General features: G+C 39.7%; 2 protein-coding genes across 4 annotated transcripts in view; both read left to right on the top strand.

The window, feature by feature from the left end:
• The window catches only part of LOC125239780 (UDP-glucosyltransferase 2-like), a 28,253-nt gene extending 26,019 nt beyond the window's left edge, over positions 1-2,234 (top strand). For all 3 annotated transcript variants that reach the window (XM_048147463.1, XM_048147462.1, XM_048147464.1), the window contains 2 exons: positions 193-296; positions 2,055-2,234. In XM_048147463.1, coding sequence (XP_048003420.1) covers positions 193-296; positions 2,055-2,212 — 262 coding nt within the window. In that variant the 3' untranslated portion in view covers positions 2,213-2,234. The remainder of the gene's footprint in view (positions 1-192; positions 297-2,054) is intronic.
• A 2,272-nt stretch (positions 2,235-4,506) lies between these two features.
• On the top strand, positions 4,507-18,971 carry LOC125239985. Its single transcript, XM_048147780.1, has 6 exons — positions 4,507-4,520; positions 7,114-7,254; positions 9,346-9,504; positions 12,675-12,823; positions 13,488-13,773; positions 17,590-18,971. The coding sequence occupies exons 1-6, from the start codon at positions 4,511-4,513 to the stop codon at positions 17,745-17,747; spliced, it is 903 nt and encodes a 300-aa protein (XP_048003737.1). The 5' UTR covers positions 4,507-4,510; the 3' UTR covers positions 17,748-18,971.
• The last annotated feature ends 625 nt before the right edge of the window (positions 18,972-19,596 follow it).

Raw genomic sequence — 19,596 nt, 5'->3', positions numbered from 1 at the left:
GGTAGACAACTTTGAAAAAAAAAAATGGCCCAACTACCAGTTTTAGGGTTAAAGTGGACTTCCATATTGGAATAGATGAAATAGATGAGATGAAAAAGATTGAATTAAATTGCGTCCACCAGATAATGAAATCCTTACAAATATATTAAAGCTGGCACAGTTACTAAATAACAAATATTTTTGCTTTTGCAGTTACTATGAAGCAGCGAAACAGGCATCAAAGCTGTACCGCAGACGGCCGGTGTCGCCATCTAAGCTGATACCTCACTACGTGGAACTAGCCATTGAGTCTCAAGGTCTCTATCCAACTTAAACAAAGGATACTATAGACTAGACAGCCAAATAATAATACCACTACCGAACGAGATGGTCACATACAAATTATAATAAGAGTGACAGAGAGCAAAATGTTATTTTTTGTCTTTGTCATAGTTTCACTTTTCCGCCGCTGTCACAAACGAGTTTGTGGCAAACAATAAGGACGTGACTTGTCAAGCTTATTATCCGCCCAAATTACGTAGGTTGTTTATGGTAAACTGTCAGCCATTTTTAAAGTGATTCTTAAATTCGCTCCATTATTCTATATCTGTCCCTTACGGGTGCACGCTTGCGTCAAGTCTATAGTATCCTTCGTCTGAGCTATCCAATGAGGAGGCACACTGCCAATTTATCCCGTCAGGCGGCGCCTGTGCAAGTGTCTAGTTATGTCACTGTCATTCATTTGTGTTATCATCTTCTCGCTCTCACGTATGAAATTCTTTATCTGTGCAATGGACTAATAGGGTGGCGCCATCTGTCATGACCTTTGAGTGTGCCTCCTCATTGTGAACATTTTGTACTTATAGTCAAAGACATTATGTAATACAGAAAAAGGTAAGTACGGTGACCTAGATCACAGTATAATAAAGAGTACTATCGTACAGTATGGACACTCCCGCTCCCCGCTGAAAGTGCCGCCCACCCCCTCTCGGTTACCTCACAGTTACCGCCTGTCAAAAACGCGAACAGTCGACCTGTCATATCTCACTCATACAAGCAGAGTACGCGTTCACCTACACGAGCTTAGACTGTGTGCTAGGAACGCGCCCCTTTCATATATTTGATCGCCAGTGTCCGAGGTGTGCCTAGATGGCGATACACCTTTGGGGGACGCTCGGCTAGATGGCGCTAATATTAATATTATATTTGACATTTTATCACATATCAAGCTAAGAATATCCGCCAAATTGTCAAAACTGAGGTTCAAGAGTTCTAAGCCTGTGTCGAGAAATGGCAGTCTATGCACTGTGATCTGTGATTACACATTTTACTTTGACAGTAACTCTCTATAATACTCGATCCTCTTTGCTAGGTAGTTGATGTCAAATATGTAGGGTAAAGGCACCAGTAGTCAGCCTCAAATCGAAATTTGTTATCCATGTTTTTCTTATAATTAAGTATCTGCCCCTTTAGCACAACTTGCCTTGTCGCGCGCGAGTCCATACATCAAGCGCGACTTCAAGTATGGACTCGCGCGCGACAAGGCGAGTTGTGCTAAAGGGGCTGATGCTTTATTTCGCGCATGACGTAAAATATTTTTCCCCTCACTAGCTCGGAAACACGTGTTTTGTCCTTTAATACCAGGGGGTAAAAACGCATTTTATCCACTAGTGGGTAAAGTAATTTGACCTTGAATAAAGTCAAATTAACTGCTTTAAATTGATAAAAGTAGGTGAATCTAGTAATAAAGATGATTTACCACCCGTGGAACTACTGGAAGCAGTGATAAACGAATTTTATGCGTTGTAGTTTCCTCGCATTAGTGAGGGGAAAAGTTTTATGTTACACTCGGGTGCAAATGTATTTTACTTCTCGTGTGTTAAAAAACTCGCAAGTTCAGGATTCTATTCTCGAACCACTCGCTTCGCTCGTGGTTCAACTAAAGAATCCTTTCACTTGCTCGTTTTTCAATTCCACACTCGGCGTTAAAATACAACTTTGCCCCCTTGTATAACAAATAACTATTATTTTAACTACAGTCAAGTTCCTTTAAAAATAAATTTCATGTTTTGCAGGTGCGTACCACCTACGTTCCGCAGCGCGTCTGTACCCCTGGTACGCGCGGACCCAGATAGACCAACTTCTGTTCTGCGCTGTTCTCTTCTATGCTCTGTATGTGGCGGGGCGAATCGTGGTGCACCAATTAAAGCGGGGAAAGAGAAAAACTGAATAAATTATTGTTTTTGTATTATCTACGCATATATTTTCTTTATCATCATCATCATATATCAGCCCTATATCGCCCACTGCTGAGCATAGATCTCTCTTCTAACTAGTATGCCATTTCTCTGAACATCAGAACTTTATAAAGACTTTCTAGGAAAATTGTTTTGAACTTGATAGGTTCAGTAGTTTTTGAGAAAAATACGGAAAACTACGGAACCCTATACTGAGCGTGGCCCGACACGCTCTTGGCCGGTTTTTTAAGCAGCGGTGTGGTCGCACCTTAAAGCCTGACCAAAAGTATGACTATTGTCAGGAGGGCGCTGCTGTTCTGATAATGTATGCGGCGACAGTTCAATTTAGTATGAAGAAAATGGTTCTAATTTGGTTCTAATGAAATTCCGAAACATGGCTCGTAGTCATATTTATATTTCTGGTCTTGTTCTGGGGGGTTACCATGACGTACTAAAGACGTTCAGTTTAGGTTGAGAGAAAGGGACACAGCTATAGCAGTTACATAGCTTCGTCCCTCTCTCTCAACCTAAACTGAACGGCTTTAGCACGTCATGGTAACCCCCCTGGTCAGACTTTACTACTCCTTGAACACCGCAGCAGTTCAGCATTTTATTATTTATTAAAAAACATGTTTATATGACCTTGCAGTATAACCAATGCGTCACGAAACTTAGATTACAAAAACAAAGAAAAAAAAAGGAAACAAGAAAATAGTTATTTGTTATACAAGGGTGCAAAGTTGTATTTTGACGTCGAGTGTGGAACTGAAAAACGAGCAAGCGAAACGATTCTGTAGTTGAAACACGAGCGAAGCGAGTGGTTCGAGAATAGAATCCTGAACTTGCGAGTTAACACACGAGAAGTAATAGTTATTTGTTATACAAGGGGGCAAAGTTGTATTTTAACGCCGAGTGTGGAATTGAAAAACGAGCACGTGAAAGGATATTTTATAGTTGAACCACGAGCGAAGCGAGTGGTTCGAGAATAGAATCCTGAACTTGCGAGTTTTTTAACACACGAGAAGTAAAATACATTTGCACTCGTGTGTAACACAAAACTTTTCACCTCACTATAGCGAGGAAAGTACAACGCAAAAAACGCGTTTATCACTGCTTCTAGTAGTTCCACAGGTGGTAAAACATCTTCATCACTAGATTAACCCACTTTTATCAATTTAAAAGCAGAAAACTTGCCTCTATTCAAGGTCAAATTCTGTGGGTCTAGTGAAAAAGGGTATAACTCAAATTGACTCGGTGAAAAAGGGCACAAGTCCCACCTCGGACTTGTGACCTTTTTCACTGAGTCAATTTGAGTTATATCCTTTTTCACTAGACCCACAGAATTAATTTATCCACTAGTGGATAAAATGCGCTTTTACCCGCTGGTATTAAAGGACAAAACACGTGTTTCCGAGCTAGTGAGGGGAAAAGAAAATTAATCAATTCATTTGGGCGATGACGTCACAGCGTGGCTCCGTTAAGTCGTTTGCCCCGGTGTTGGATTCGGCAGGTTGCCCCGGAACCGCCGAAAAACCTTTCGGCCAGAAATCTGCGCTCGCGATGGTGTCTTGCAGCGGCCGCGGCACACGTACCACAAACGATCTGAAGTATAGTGAAGTAGTAGTGTAGTATAGTGTAGTTTTGATCAGGGGAAGGATCAAGGATGGTTCTTTCGATGGTTAAAAGAATCATTAAACCTCCTTTCGCGCCTAAAAATTAGCTGAGAAAAAATGTCAACTCCTGTCATTTCAACGTCATTCATGATTTTCTAGTGATGCTCTAGTTAAAAATCGGTGAAAATGTTGTTCCTCCTATTACTTTTCATCAAATCCTGCGCCTGTATATCCATGCCAGTTATTCTCATGGACCCACAAACCATTTTGAGCCCAGACATATCTAATAACCCATTTACGGAGATGTCTTCAGAAAGCTTTGCTTCGTTTGCGCTGGACGCTATTCATAAGACCGATGGCGTGCTCATTTTCATCGAAGAAGACTTCAGTATTGAAGACATTTCCTCCAAAGATCGACTTGGGAACCCTTACAATTATATTCATAAGAATTTTCTAGAAGACAAAGCTAAGTTTATACCAAAAGTAATGGAGCCTTTTAAGACTTTAGAGAAAGTTCTTCCTCCGAAGAAGGAAACTATACAGAATGCCGCGACCCTCCAGTTTGGGTCTTCTAAATATTATTATATACATTTTGAGAAGGTTGAAGGGAAGGAAAATAGAGTAAATATGCTGAGAAGACACGATGAGTTCATAAGGAATGCTTTTATGAATTTTCGGGCGATGCGTAAAGGTAAGCTCTTAAGCGATCGATTAAGAGATCGCTCTTAAGCGATAAGACCGCCTGTTGTTACCTCTATTTAATTTGTTCTGGTCAGAGTATAACAAAAGGGGCCCGATTCTAGGACTTAGAAAAAATAGTGTAAAAAATTTTTTTTCGCGTTTTTTCACGTTTTTAGGGTTCCGTACCTCAAAAGGAAAAAACGGAACCCTTATAGGATCACTTTGTTGTCCGTCTGTCCGTCCGTCCGTCCGTCTGTCAAGACCCTTTTTCTCAGGAACGCGTGGAGGTATGAAGCTGAAATTTATATCAATTACTCAGGTCTACTGTCCCTTGAAGCTGTGAAAAAATCAAACTTCTAAGCCAACGCAATCAAAAGATAACGCCGTTTATGCCGCAAATTTTCGACACTTGCAAGGGAATCAAAACCTACAGGGTGCTTCCCGTGAACTCAGAATCTTGAAATTTGGTACGAAGCAACGTCTTATAGCATAGATAAAGGAAAAATTACGAAAACCATAAATTTTTAGTTACATCACATAATATATTTTTTTTAATAATTTTAACCTTACTACCCATTTCCTCATAAACGCGTAGAGGTATTAAATTGAAATTCATACCAAATACTCAGGTCTATAATACCTTTAAGCTGTAACAAAATCAAACTTCTATGTCAACGCAATCAAAAGAAACAGCATATCAATTTAAGCTGCATATTTTGAAACTCGCAAGTACTCGCAAGGGAATCAAAACCTAAAGGGTACTTCCAGTCGACCTAGAATCTTGAAATTTGGCATGAAGCAACGTTTTATAGCACACATAAAGGAAAAATTCCGAAAACCTTAAATTTTTAGTTACATTACAAAATATATATTATGACTCGATTGTCGTAATGAACGAACTTTGTAAACCTTGCAGGTTTGTACGGAACCCTCGGTGCGCGAGCCCGACTCGCACTTGGCCGGTTTTTTTTGTTCTGATTTGAAATAATGCATTAAAATAAGCATCTTTTATAAATTAAAGTTTTTTTAAAAACCTACTAATTTAGGAGTTAGAGTGGTGCATAGTTGCAAAATTTTCCCGTAGCATTACTAAGGCGCTAGAGACAGAAAGCGATATCGACGGAGCCCCGCTTACGCGGGGCTCCTATTCTGTGCAGTTTGGCCTTCGGCCGTTTGAAGATACCTAACGAACCTAACCTATACCCTACCTATACCTATCCCTCTATGGGATAAGTTCGCCTTTGTACTTCGCATCTCAATGTATGTTATTTTTAATGTGTTTTTGTACAATAAAGAGTTACTACTACTACTACTACTATACCTATATAAAAGTCGTCATTTTGTATCCTAGACCGTTTGCGAGACACGCGTTAATTTTATTAAAGTGCTAGTGCCATTTACTAATCTTAGAACCCTAATATCTCAGTAAATATTAACGGAAGAGAAAAAGTTTATATAACAAAACATCCTTATTTAAACGTGTTCTATATGATTTATCAATATTAACATAGGTTATATTGGTAAAAAAAATCATGGTAAATTTTCTAAGTCTCTGGCGCCTTAGTAATACTATGGGAAAATTCGCAACTTCGCACCGCTCTAACTCCTAAATAAGTAGGTTTTTCAAACAACTTCATTCTATAAAAGATGCTTATTTTAATGCAATCTTTCATGTTTTTTAAATTACAAACACTCAAAAATAATAATAGAAAATTTTTGTTCAAAAATTTTTAAGTCCTAAAATCGGGCCCCTTTTGTTGCTATTATTTGGATTGAATTATTCCGTATTGTATTTCATCTTTTTAATATGGCCTGACTCAAAAGTTGAGTAACATACACTTTCAACCAAACCCCCTTTTGCTATAATCGGGCCCCTTTTGCTATACTCTGACCGTAAACCTTGACGTTGGCGGAATCATCGACGAGCCATAACCACCCATAACACTTAAAAATTGACAGAAAATGTAGGGGCGAAAGTGTAAATGCCCAATGGATTGAATTTCGCCTCATTTTTTAGGGCCAAGATTTGGTTGATCGTCTATATCTAAGACTTATATTGACCGGGATATAGACCGTGATTACCTTTTTGATTTTTGTGGAGCTCCCGATATTTCGACGCAGTTGCATGCACCATGATCACGGAAACTGACGAAGGCGGGTGGATGTCAAAGTTGCATAGACAGCGCGCGATCTACCTTCCTTCGCGCGCGTCGGCTGCGTTCACTTTCAGCGTTACCACTTGTCGCATTCACACTCGATGATCTGTCCAAACACACTACACTCACAGTGTCACTACGTTTGTTCAATTCTGACTTCGCCGGTTTTTTACACAAACAAATCACTGGATTCCATACATTTGATAGTTTGAAGCCATCTTCAGGATTGAAATTTTTATATTTGTGAATCTCAATGGCTTCTCTTACCTCGATAAAACAAAAATCAAAAAGGTAATCACAGTCTATATCCCGGTCAATATAAGTCTAATGAAAATAACCGTGAATCATTCAAATCTCTTATATCTAAGTAATTTATCGAAACTCCTAATCCAGCTATTATTTGGTTTAACATTCCCTTGATTAGTTACGTTTTTTTTTATATTTCAGGACCAATATTAATTTTCTATACGGGAAAGGATAACCCCATGACAGGCATAAACAAGACATACAAACGACAGAGTGCTGCCAAACGGGACTCACCGGACACTATCATGCTAGTCACTGATCAGGCGCTTATTCGACTGTCTGGTACGTCTCTTATGTTTTTTAAAGATTGTTGGAGGATGTTGATCAATTTTGGACCATGATGGAGACATACAAGCGACATAATGCTGACAAGCTGGACACACCGTCTGACACTATCATGCTAGTGACAGATCAAACACTCATCTGGCTCTCTGGTATGTGGGTATGACTTATGTTGGACAATGTTGGACTATAGTAGACATAAACATGACATACAAACGACATACCGCTGTCAAACGGGACTCACCGCTGGACACTATCATGCTAGTCACTGATCAAGCGCTTATCCGACTGTCTGGTACGTCTCTTATGTTTTTTAAAGATTGTTGGAGGATGTTGATCAATTTTGGACCATGATGGAGACATACAAGCGACATAATGGTGACAAAGGGGACACACCGCCTGACACTATCATGCTAGTGACTGATCAAGCACTCATCAGGCTCTCTGGTATGTATGGCTTATGTTGGACAATGTTCGACTATAGTGGACATAAACATGACAGGTGACAGGCCGCTGTTAAATGTTTATTCTCTTATATTTTTTATTAGAAAGATACAAAAAATAACCTATGTCACTCTCCATCCCTTCAACTCATTATCATGCGTTATCCCGGCATTTGCCATGGAGGAGAGCCTGTTGCCCGCTTTGAAAACTAATCCCAAGATTTGGCAAAGACAATCCATCCTCTTCAACTATCTCCACTAAAAAATGACATCAATTCGTCTCTTTGTTGTGCAGTAAAAGACGGACAAACACACACTTTCTCATTTATAGCCAATAGGTATCAGTGGCGGAGCGTCGATACAACTCGATTCCCAACGGGTTCCCTAAAATTCTCTAGTATCTGTAGAAGTTCATACAAAACAGATCCCGAAAACCCCTCCGGCTTTACCAACGAAAATTTTCACGCCCCGCCACTGATAGGTATTAAGTAGTATGAATTTTATTGTCGTTGTTTCTGTAAAAGATTTAATTCTGCATATGAAACCTCTTACAGTACTTACAACACAAGCCTTCTTGAGCTTCCCGTGGGAGTCAATTTGTGTAAAATAGTTATTTGTTTTACAAGGGGGCAAAGTAGTTGTTTACCCGCACGTGCCAATATTGATACCAGAGCAAGCGAAAGATTCTAATATTGGAATCAAAAAGTCATTCAAAAAGTGGAATCTTGAGCGTTGCGAGGGTATCAAGGAACGAAGGTTAAACAAACTTTGCCACCGAGTGAAACACAAAATTTTTCACCACACCAACACGAACAAAATACTGACTATAAAACATCAAAATACATGAAATCCATCAATTTATTCAATATTCATGATTCAAAATTATCATTTATAGCTTAAATCTAGCTGCCAGATTAAGACATCGAGTTAAAATTTGTATGAAATTACTTTGCCCCCTTGTGGTTAAAATGCAATTTTGCTATCTGTTTTCGAATAGCAAAGAAAGCCATTACCAGTTGGTGTGGTGAAAATGTCTTTTACTTACTTACTTCACTGGCTCAGCAATCCAAAAATGATCTTGGCCTCCGACACAAGAGATCGTCAGCTTCACTCTATCCTGCGCCACTTCACGCCAGTTGGGTACACGGAGTGCGGGACAGGTCTTCCAGGGCTTCCTCGCACCAGCGATATCTCGCGACGCGAAACGAAAACGAAACGCCCGGAAAGGTATCCTGGCTCTGTCGCGCTAATATGCAAGAGCAATAGAGGTAGATATCTACGAGCGTTTCGTGAGCGTTTGTGTCCATTCGGCAACGCACCCCTATGCGGACGCTTTCCAAAAAGAATGTCCTATAATATATAATGTGACGACCGGTCTGGCGCAGTCGGTAGTGACCTTGCCTGCTGCGCCGCGGTCCCGGGTTTGAATCCCGGTAAGGGCATTTATTTGTGTGATGAGCACAGATATTTGTTCCTGAGTCATGGATGTTTTCTATGTATAGAAGTATTTATATATTATATATATCGTTGTCTGAGTACCCACAACAGAAGCTTTCTTGAGCTTACCGTGGGCCTCAGTCAATCTGTGTAATAAGAATGTCCTATAATTATTTATTTTATTTATTTATAATATTTATTTGTTTTACAGAAGTGGTACACCACGAAGGGCCAGCCCACACGCCGCTGGTGGCACCTCGCGCGTCAACGCGCAGGTTCGCGCGTCGACGCGCGTCAACGCGCTTGTTCTACGATGGGGACTTTGAGCTCGACTTCAACTTTGAGTATCTGAGGGACGGGTGGCTGCTTGGTGAGTATAACGCATATATGTATAGTACATACATACAATCGCGCCTATATCCCATAAAGGGGTAGGCAGAGCACATGAACCCACTAAAGCTTCAGTGCCACTCTTGGCAAATAAGGGGTTGAAAGAAAACGAAACTGTGACATTGCAGTGACAGGTGGCCAGCCTCTCGCCTACGCCACAATTTAACCCTTATCCCACAGTCGCCTTCTACGACACCCACGGGAAGAAAGGGGGTGGTGAAATACTTAACCCGTTACCACACAGTAAATAATGTAAATATACAACCTGTTTTTATTGGATTCCGTTAACTTTAAGGGATGATTCTTTAGTTTAAATACAATATATTTCTCTCAGAAACTAGCCTCTTAACTCTTACGGTTATCGAATTATTAAAAAATAAATTTAATTACTGAACACGTGTGTGGCATCCCTTACCTCTTCCTAATGTTATTTGTTTTGACATGTGCCGTCAAACACTTGACAATGACTTTAATGTTATGATTAAGTTCCACCAAGAATCTTATATACATGGATGTTGCACGCCGAACATTACTTTGAAGCCAGAAAATTTGACCTTGAATTACGTCACGCCGGTCTTGCATCTCTTTCTTTAGGGTGTCCATGATTAAGCATACATTAGGGATATCCCGCGGAATTTGACGTATTACATCTCTCGACACAGGCTTAAAACCTTTAAACCTCCGTTTTGACAATATTCTCAGCTTGATATGATATTGATATGTGTTAAAATGTCAAATATTAATATTAGCGCCATCTATCTGAGCGTACCTACCCCAAAGGTGTATCGCCATCTAGCTCACCGTACCTTTTTCTGTATGGTTTTGAGGTAAGTTTTTTTCTTAGACTTATCTGTCTATACGGAGTTACATAAGTATTTGTCTTTTACTAACTGACACCTGTGTTTATTAAAGCATGCAATGGAATATATATTTTAGTGTTTTGGTCATCACAATAATATTTTGGTAGTAACTACTGGGAAAACTAATCCCAGTAGCTATCAACCCCGGTGTGGTAATTAACAATGTGGGGGAAATCCCAGTAGTTAGGACAGGTAAAAACTTGGTGGTAACTAGTGGGAATAGCCACAAAAATATAAGGGAAGTATTTGTCAATGGGGAAATAATGAAATACTAGGACGTTTTAAAACAGTATCTTTATTTTTAAGCGCCGCCCCAAATCTCAAGGAAGGTGGTTCTCAATTCGTACGTATTTCAATTCTCTTCGCATGTATATATGTATCTCAATTTAATGTTTAGGCCACGATATATCCGTCGTTACTGGACTGATTTTTAAAATTTCTTTCTGTCATAATCTTCAGGCTTAAAGTGCAAATCTGCAAATTGTCGAACGCTCTGAAACATTTCCTTTTATCGGTACAATCGACAGCCAACAGCCAATGCTGCCTCCTTCCTTCATCTTTTGGAACACTGAAAAGTTTAATATTATTCATGTTAATTGTAAAGACATAAATTATATAAAGTTGGTATTATTATACTGTGATATGAACTATGAACATAGAAACCGTACCAAGTTGATAGATTTAGCTCCATTCAATAAGAGTAAATACCATGCAAGAAAAAAGATTGGTCACCCTAGTCGTAAGACCACACATAACATTATTTTTCTTTAAAGGTCATATTTATCGTTCTAAACCTATTCGTGGGAATTTTGATATAATTTGAGACAATGAAAACAATATAATGATAAGAACTAACCAAGATTACAAGCAAAATAGAAGAAAATTTATTGCCAGTGAGGTTTATGAACATTTTGGTAAAATAAGTACTTACTTGTGAAATTTTACGTCGGATTTCGGTTTCCATTTACTTCCACAATGGTTCACTATGCAATACATAGCTCAGAACTTAAGTAAATCGTCGAAAAACGTTTATTTTGCATGAATTTTGACAATTCTGACATATCGGGCATATTTTTTTATTATTAGTGTTCCCATAGTACGCAGGAGGTAAATACAATACAATACAATACAAATACTCTTTATTGCACACCTCAATACACGAAACAACATAGCAAGTATAAACAACAACTTAAGAGGTAAAACAAGAGGCGAGAGGTAAATACCGGAGAAATAAGGTTTTTGATTGAGTTTTTTTTGTATAATACAAAGAAAAGTAAGTCAATTTGATTGAAGAATGTTTTATACGTTTTTTTTATTAACTTATCTGGCAATACATCACAGTGTTGGAATGAGATAGAACATAGGAGTAAAGGTGAATGAACCTGGCTTCAACTCATTGGTCGGCACGCACTATCCAGAGATATATATAAAATTCTTGAGTTCCACTCACCCCTACTCACTTGACATTGGCAAAGTGCCCTGGCAGCAAAAACCAACCTTAACAAAAAAAAAAGTTCCACTCACACTAATTAATTCATGTATTATGTATGGAAACGAAAAAAAAATGTTTTTTCGGATTTAACAAAAAACGATATACACGGTGGTTCCTGATGATGAACCTAACCGCGTGTCGAATTTAACGGAAAACAAAAAAAACACGGTGTATATAGTGTGTAATTATAATAAGGGCGAATTATAAATGTAGCTATATTATATAACTCTTACTTAGATTTTTTTATCCCTACAAAATAATTTTCAAACCGCAAACACACTCGCGTAATTCGCGTTAAACGCTTATTGACAGTAAAGTTTTTTCCCCTCACTAGCTTGGAAACACGTGTTTTAATCCTTTTCCCCTCACTGGCTCGGAAACACGTGTCCTTTGTCCTTTAATACCAGCGGGTAAAAACGCATTTTATCCACTAGTGGGTAAAGTAATTTGACCTTGAATAAGGTCAATTTAACTGCTTTAAAATTGATAAAAGTAGGTGAATCTAGTAAAAAAGATGAATTACCACCTGTGGAAAAAAGCAGTGATAAACGCATTTTTTGCGTTGTAGTTTCCTCGCTATAGTGAGGGGAAAAGTTTTGTGTTACACTCGGGTGCAAATGTATTTTACTTCACGTGTGTTAAAAAACTCGCAAGTTCAGGATTCTATTCTCGAACCACTCGCTTCGCTCGTGGTTCAACTATAGACTCCTTTCACTTGCTCGTTTTTCAATTCCATACTCGGCATGAAAATACAACTTTGCCCCCTTGTATAACAAATAACTATTAACATATTTACAGACAGCGTGGTTTTATTGGAAGATGGCGAAGAGGTGGGACGAACGACCATGGGCGTCGGCGCGCCTTACGACTGGTCCTACTTTTGTTCTGAACCCCTCATCATTGGCAATATGAGGGATAAGAGCTACGTCACCATATCCAAGTATCAGGTATGTACAGTCAACAGTGAAGACCGGTCTGTTTAAGCTACCAGGGGCCATAGGCTACTAGACTCGTATCGAATTTAGCACATCAAGTTATTGTTTTCTGTAGTATTTGACTTAAGAAATCAATATTTATAGCTTGCGGGCATTAAAAGTGCGTGATGACTGCGTATTTTTAATTAAAGATGTTTGTATGTTTTTTTTAATTATGAACTCCGAAAACGGTGTTGGCCATTGGAGTGACTGAGTGAGTGAAATCAACTATGGAAATTAGAGGTACTAATCCAATCTCCATAGAAGCAACCTCTATTGTATTAAAATTCATACTCGTTGCCGGCTGAGACAATGTCAAATATTTTTTCTAAATATACTGACGTCATGTCATAGATATTCTATTAGATTAATATGGCTGATGTTGTTTTTGCCTGATCACGTAAAAGTAAACTTTAAATTATTTTCCTACGACTTTTTAAGTCGTAATAAAATATGGTACTATTTTTTTTTTTCATTTAATTTGACAGTAATTAATAATATAAGACATACTTTGTAAAAGGGTCAGGTCAAGTAGTCTACTATTAAAATTTCTGGCGGTTAAAAGGTTAATAGGTACTCGATTCTCTTTGGTTCTACTCAGAGTACACTTAATGACTACACGAGCCTTTACTTCCAGGTGGAGCCGCTCCTATTCCAGCGCAACCTCAAGTTGCAAGACGACGATCCGCAGACGACAGAGGATACTACGGAGGCGGAGACGGAGGCGTCAGCGGGGTCGGATGCGCCAGCGGGGCCGGATGCGGAGGCGCCAGGGGGGTCGGATGCGGAGCCGCAAGGGGCTCCGCAAGCGGAGGCGCTTGAGCCGCCAGCTGTCACGCCTGCGCCGGCTGCTGACGCCCCGGCTGCCCCGGCTGCCCCGGCGGGAGGCGCCAAGAAGGGGTTCACCAACACCCAGAGCTGCGGTAACTATCTAAATATTAAAATTTTGCAAAAACCCCCGACCGCGACATAGTAGACCGATTTTCATGAAACATGGCTAAGAACACTCCCGACTAATTCGGCTTACAAATAAATACAACGAAATCTAAATCTATTCCTTACCTAACCTAGCAACGATGCTGTTTATGAACGGACAAAAGGGGGCAAAATGGAAATACCAAAATCTGTCAGGTGGTCAAAGACATGCACTAACCTTCTCTCCGGGAGTCAGGAACTGCAGGCAGGATTGGCTGGGGTCCACAATTCACCAAGGGAGCACAACTGTTTTCGCACATGTCTTATAACAGTCTGTCATAGGTGTCAACAACTAATTAGAGGGCCGCGCGGGCGGAGCGAGGCGCGAGGGGGAGGGGAAACCTATCTTTTAAATATATATGGTTAGGTAGGTAGAATTATAGGTAGAATTTTGAACAGATGCCGCAGATATTTATATACATAGACAGCCCAACACGTCAGACTTAGTCATGAAATATTGGTCAGACACAAAAGAATCGCATTTTGTAAAGGACATCTCGTGGCTAAAATGAGTTAAATATGTATTATGTATCTTCCTCAATGCTAAGGATTGTGACATCATATCATTCTGTTGAAGACTAGGTCTCTTCATAGGCATCGGTTCCTCCAAGCGCATGTTAGCGCTCCACGCGGTAGCGTTTCTACCAACTACCTAAGGTTTGTATCCTCAAGTTCCTAGACCCGTCAGCTGAGGCGCCGGCAGATGACGCGCCAGCGCTGACTGCTGACGATGACGCTCCGGCTGCCCCAGCGGGGGACGCCAAGAAGGGGTTCACCAACAGTCAGAGCTGCGGTAACTAAACGTATTAGAAACCACAAAGACGATACGGTAGGGGTCAATTCTCCATACAAACGCTCTCGACTATTTCCTCCCTGGTTTTTGAAGATAGAGCAATGATTTTTTCAACATAGATTGTTATTATTTTTATCTGTGTCGGACCGTTTTGATTTTTTTGATATTCTGCTTTTTAAAGACTAGAGCCAATCAAAAATTTCCAAAAACGGCCTTTTTCATTGTCGCGCAAAAAAAGGTGTGATACTCAAGATTGGTAACAATTAACCAAAAAAGGTAAACGGTCCGACATAGATTATTTCTTTGTTATTCAGATTCTTAAATTTCGTTCCGATTGATTAAGTTTTGAAGGAGGAAAGAGTCGAGAGCGGAACCTCGATTTTAAAGATTTTTTTGAAATATCTTTTGACTGAGTTGTTTTTAATGGACAATTTTTTTTCGATAAATCTAGTTAATAACACTTGTATATTTAACTAAAATTCCCAAGTTGAAAGGGGGGCTCCTTTCCATTTTAGCATTTTCGCTACCGTATCCTCTTAAATCAAGCAAAGAGGATCGAGTGTATTATAGAGAATTATTGTCAAAGTAAAATGTGTAATCACAGTGCATAGACTGCCATCCCTCGACACAGGCTTAAAACTTTTAAACCTCTGTTTTGACAATTTGGCCCATATTCTTAGCTTGATATGTGTTAAAATGTCAAATATTAATATTAGCGCCATCTAGCCGAGCGTACCCCAAAGGTGTATCGCCATCTAGCTCACCGTACCTTTTTCTGTATCGTTTTGAGGTACGTTTTTTTCTTAGACTTTATCGGTCTATACGGAGTTATATGTATAAGTCTTTGCTAAATGTATTAGAAACCACAATTAGATCAACTTAAGGTAGGGCAATGGGGTTTTAAGGCCATTAGCGTTTTAAGTATTAGAAGAATCTCATTTTGTGAGGAACATTCTGGAATTATGAGTTTATAACATCATGTTTGGAACTTAAAGTTAGAAGACCCACGCCAGCAGGTGGTGACGCCAAGAAAAGGTTACTAACACCACAATTATTTCACTCATACAAGCATAGTACGCGTTCGCCTACACGAGCTTAGACTGTGTGCTAGGAACGCGCCTCTTTTATAATATTTGATCGCTAATGGGATGCGCTAAAAGAGATGGCGAGACGACTTGAACGCATTTTATCCAAGCTGGCAAAATTACGCACATGACAGGGTTAAGTGGAAGAAGCGAGGGGAGGCCTTTGCCCAGCAGTGGGACACTACAGTAGGCTAATTAAAAAAAAAAATGGGCCATTTTTTTAAAGTTGTCCATCCCACTTTTTTTTGGATTTGGAAATTTTTATGTGGTTTCCACTCAGAATCGTGAGCTCTTTCAATATTAATAGGAGAAAAAAATTGTCCCATGGTTTTTTCCCATTCCGTTACCATTTTCTCATGCATTTTGTATGGCGGTAACGGAATGGATGGTTCGAAAAAATGTATGGAAATGTTGAGACATTTTTTTTCTCCTATCAGGATCGGAAGAGCTCGCGATTCTGAGTATTAATCGCGTAAAAAATACCCATGTTACAAAAAAAGTGGGGGGGACAACTTTGAAAAAAATGGCCCTAACGTCGGAGCTGTGTTATTGGGTTGTGCCTTATGAGTGTCTCAATATGATAATTTGACACTTCAAAACATACTAATTAAAGTAACGTCAAGTTACGAAAGTTATAGACGGTCAATCAAATCTTGGCTCTAAAAGAAGGCGCGAAAATCAAATTTTCTATGAGAATTTAACCTTCGTCCCCAAATTTTCAAACCGATTTAGATTTAGTTTTTTTTTGTTTGAAAGTTGAGTTAGTCGGGAGTGTTCTTACTCGTGTTTCATGAAAATCAGTCTACTATGTCGGGGCTTTTTAAAATTTTTTAATTTTGTGGTTGGGTTAGGTTATTTTTTTTAAATGAGTAACAGGTAAAACATTTGACCACAATTCTCATATATTGTTTTTATCGGTGTAGGGACTTGGTCATTAGACCAGGGCCGCTGGAAGGCGTCATGGTACACTGAGAGAAAATACAACCAGTTTTCATGTTCGATCAACAAGTTTTTTGGTTAAAATAGCGCCTACGTGCTCTTTGGTTCAAACAACAAGCTACTTGTCATTTGAATCGGCAATATATTTGAATCAATAAGTCGATTTTATAAAAAACAACCTGACACATATTGTTTTAAACATACGTTTGGCTGATTCAAACGGATAAACCGCAACAAGTCGAACTTGTTAAATTCATAATGCAAATTTCTCTCAGTGTAGAATCTCTGGCATCCCATGGCTCCTTAACAACTAGAAGGGCGACGTAAGAGTGGTTTTAGTGGGTATACTTCCTCTCCCCCTCTCCCTGGAGAGGGTGGTAAGTAAGAGGGAGTCCCACATATCCCCCCAATGGCTTCCCGGGCTAGGGGGGATGCGTAATGCATTTTACTAGAGATGCACCGAATATTCGGTATCCGGCCTATTCGGCCCTTATTTAATTATTCGGCCGGATACCGGATAGTGACGTACTATCCGGCCGGATACTGGATGTGAATCTGGATGTGTGTATTTTTGATAGAATGATTTTGGGGTAAACAAATTAAATGTAAAAAAAAATCAGTTACGGTTATAATACTTATAATAGCCGTTTATTATTAAAAAAATAAACGTTTAAACAAAAACGGACTCCGTGCGAAGTTCACTACGAAACAAGTCAAAACCTGCACGACGCGCCCGCTCCCTGCTTAAATTGTAGGTATTGTAGATAAATTTCTGCTGTCCGAATATTCGGCGGCCGGATACAGAATATTCGGCCGATGGTTGGGCCACATATACGATATCCGGTATCCGGCCAAACAACTATTCGTTGCATCTCTACATTTTACCACTCCGAGAAAAAACGTATTGTTTGTGTCTATATTTATTCATTTTTATTTATTGTCTCCAGGCACAAACTTCAACTGCCACATCCTAGCTGGCCTCTTCGTCGCGTTTCTGGTGATCAGCATAGCGTCCACGGGCATCAGTGTTCTCTTCGACTGCAAGAGCAACGACCGCATGGACGACCCTAATCAGAAGCCGCTAGTCATTGTCGCTCAGCTGTGACGCATATATGCGTCATGACAGTTTGGACTACACAGAAACTCACCAGAAGTCTGTGGTAGCTTAGTTTTAGTTGATTAGCTGTAGTGCCACATGACGCATATGTGCGCCACAGTACTGTCATATCTGCAAGAGCAACGACAGCGTGAACGACCCTTATCAGCCGCTCTTTATCGTGGCGCAGCTGTAGTGCCACGTGACGCGTATGTGCGTCATGACAGTTTAGAGTGCACAACTACATGTTTAGTTGGCAGAACATTACCAGTAGTCTCCATTGTAGTATAGCTTTAGGTTTTTAGCTGTATGGCCACATGACGCATATGTGCGTCACAGTACTATAATATCTGCAAGAGCAACGACCGCATGGACGACCCTAATCAGAAGCCGCTTGTTATTGTGGCGCAGGTGTAGTGCCACGTGACGCGTATGTGCGTCATGATAGTTTAGAATACTCATGCTTGGCAGAACCTCTGCAGAAGCAGCTGTTGAGTATTAAAAGCATTTATTTATTTATTTAATCTTTATTGTACACAAAGAAAGAAAAATTACTTAATGCCAGACAGCATTCTCTACTAGTCCACCTTTGCAAGCATCAAGCATTGATAGTGTCAAATATATTATGCGTCGTATAATTATGTGCGTCATACCATCTTGCTGCAAAAATCCATGGACGACACAAATCAAACATCTTCATTTATCTTTATGAATGAGAAAGTGTCTGTGTTTTTGTTTGTCCGTCTTTCACGGCAAAACGGAGCGACGAATTGCTGTGATTTTTTAAGTGGAGTTATTTGAAGGGATGGAGAGTGACATAGGGGTCTTATTGTCTCTTTCTAACCCTCCACTTCCCTAAAATGGGGGGTGGAAGTTTGTATGGTGCATTCCCCAATTTTCGAATTTAACTCGAGCAAAGACGCGGGTGTGTGTGTGCTAGTATATCCAGGGGCGGCTCACTCCGCGATTCTATCGCCGCGCTACAAGTACATGCCGGCGGCCGCGAGTTCGCGGCCTAATAAGGGGTGGCGCGCGTTCTCACGGAACGCACGTTCGCACTTTCAATTGTTACTTTACGTCGCGAGTTGTTTTTAGGTTCATATGTGATGTCCTCGTGTGAATGACAAATAATATTTAGTTAAATAGACATCATGAATAGAATAGGACAATCTTACACAGATCTAATATTGATTAAGTCCCACGGAAAAGTTCAACTAGGCTTGTGATGTTGGGACTTAAACAAAAATATATAAATACTGTATGGATATATATATGTATACCTAGAAAGTACCTAAGACTTGAATATAACAGTATAACATTTTATATGAGTATTAATTCGTTTTAATCCATAGGCACTGAAGCTTTAGTAGTTTCATGTGTTCTGCCTACCCCTTTATGGGATACAGGCGTGATTGTATGTATGTATGTATGTAATCCATAGGCAACCCTATCGTCCGACGCTGCGCACGTGCGGCTCGTTTCTTTGTTAGAATTTTGTAGGTATTTAAAAGGCGGCATTTTGTATACACCAAAGCAGTGGGCCTTCTGTACTTGTACTATTATATATTCTGTGGTATATCTGAAGTGCCTTAGCTCAGATTGAGTCGTATTTTAAAAAGTTAATAAATAGCAATTTCATTTTTAAACAGGTTCAGTAATGTATTTTCATTAGCATAGGGCCATTTTTTTTTTCAAAGCTGTCCCCCCCACTTTTTTTGGATTTGGATTTTTTTTGTGGTTTCCACTCAGAATCGCGTTTTTTTCCCATTCCATTTCCATTTTTTCATACATTTTGTATTTCGGTAAAAAAAAAATCTTTTATCAGCCGAATGGCAGAAACGCTCACGAAACGAAACGC

Source organism: Leguminivora glycinivorella, chromosome 26 (assembly GCF_023078275.1).
Source record: "Leguminivora glycinivorella isolate SPB_JAAS2020 chromosome 26, LegGlyc_1.1, whole genome shotgun sequence".
Classification (NCBI taxonomy): domain Eukaryota; kingdom Metazoa; phylum Arthropoda; class Insecta; order Lepidoptera; family Tortricidae; genus Leguminivora; species Leguminivora glycinivorella.
The sequence above is the reverse complement of the archived record's forward strand: the minus strand, read 5'-3'. Positions and strand labels throughout refer to the sequence as shown.

Bases quoted from the DNA above. Each gene is read 5' to 3' on its own strand.
- LOC125239985 (XM_048147780.1), top strand. The intron at 7,255-9,345 runs GTACGTCTCTTA...TTTGTTTTACAG, and splicing joins GGCGCTTATTCGACTGTCTG to AAGTGGTACACCACGAAGGG. The intron at 13,774-17,589 runs GTAACTATCTAA...TATTGTCTCCAG, and splicing joins CACCAACACCCAGAGCTGCG to GCACAAACTTCAACTGCCAC.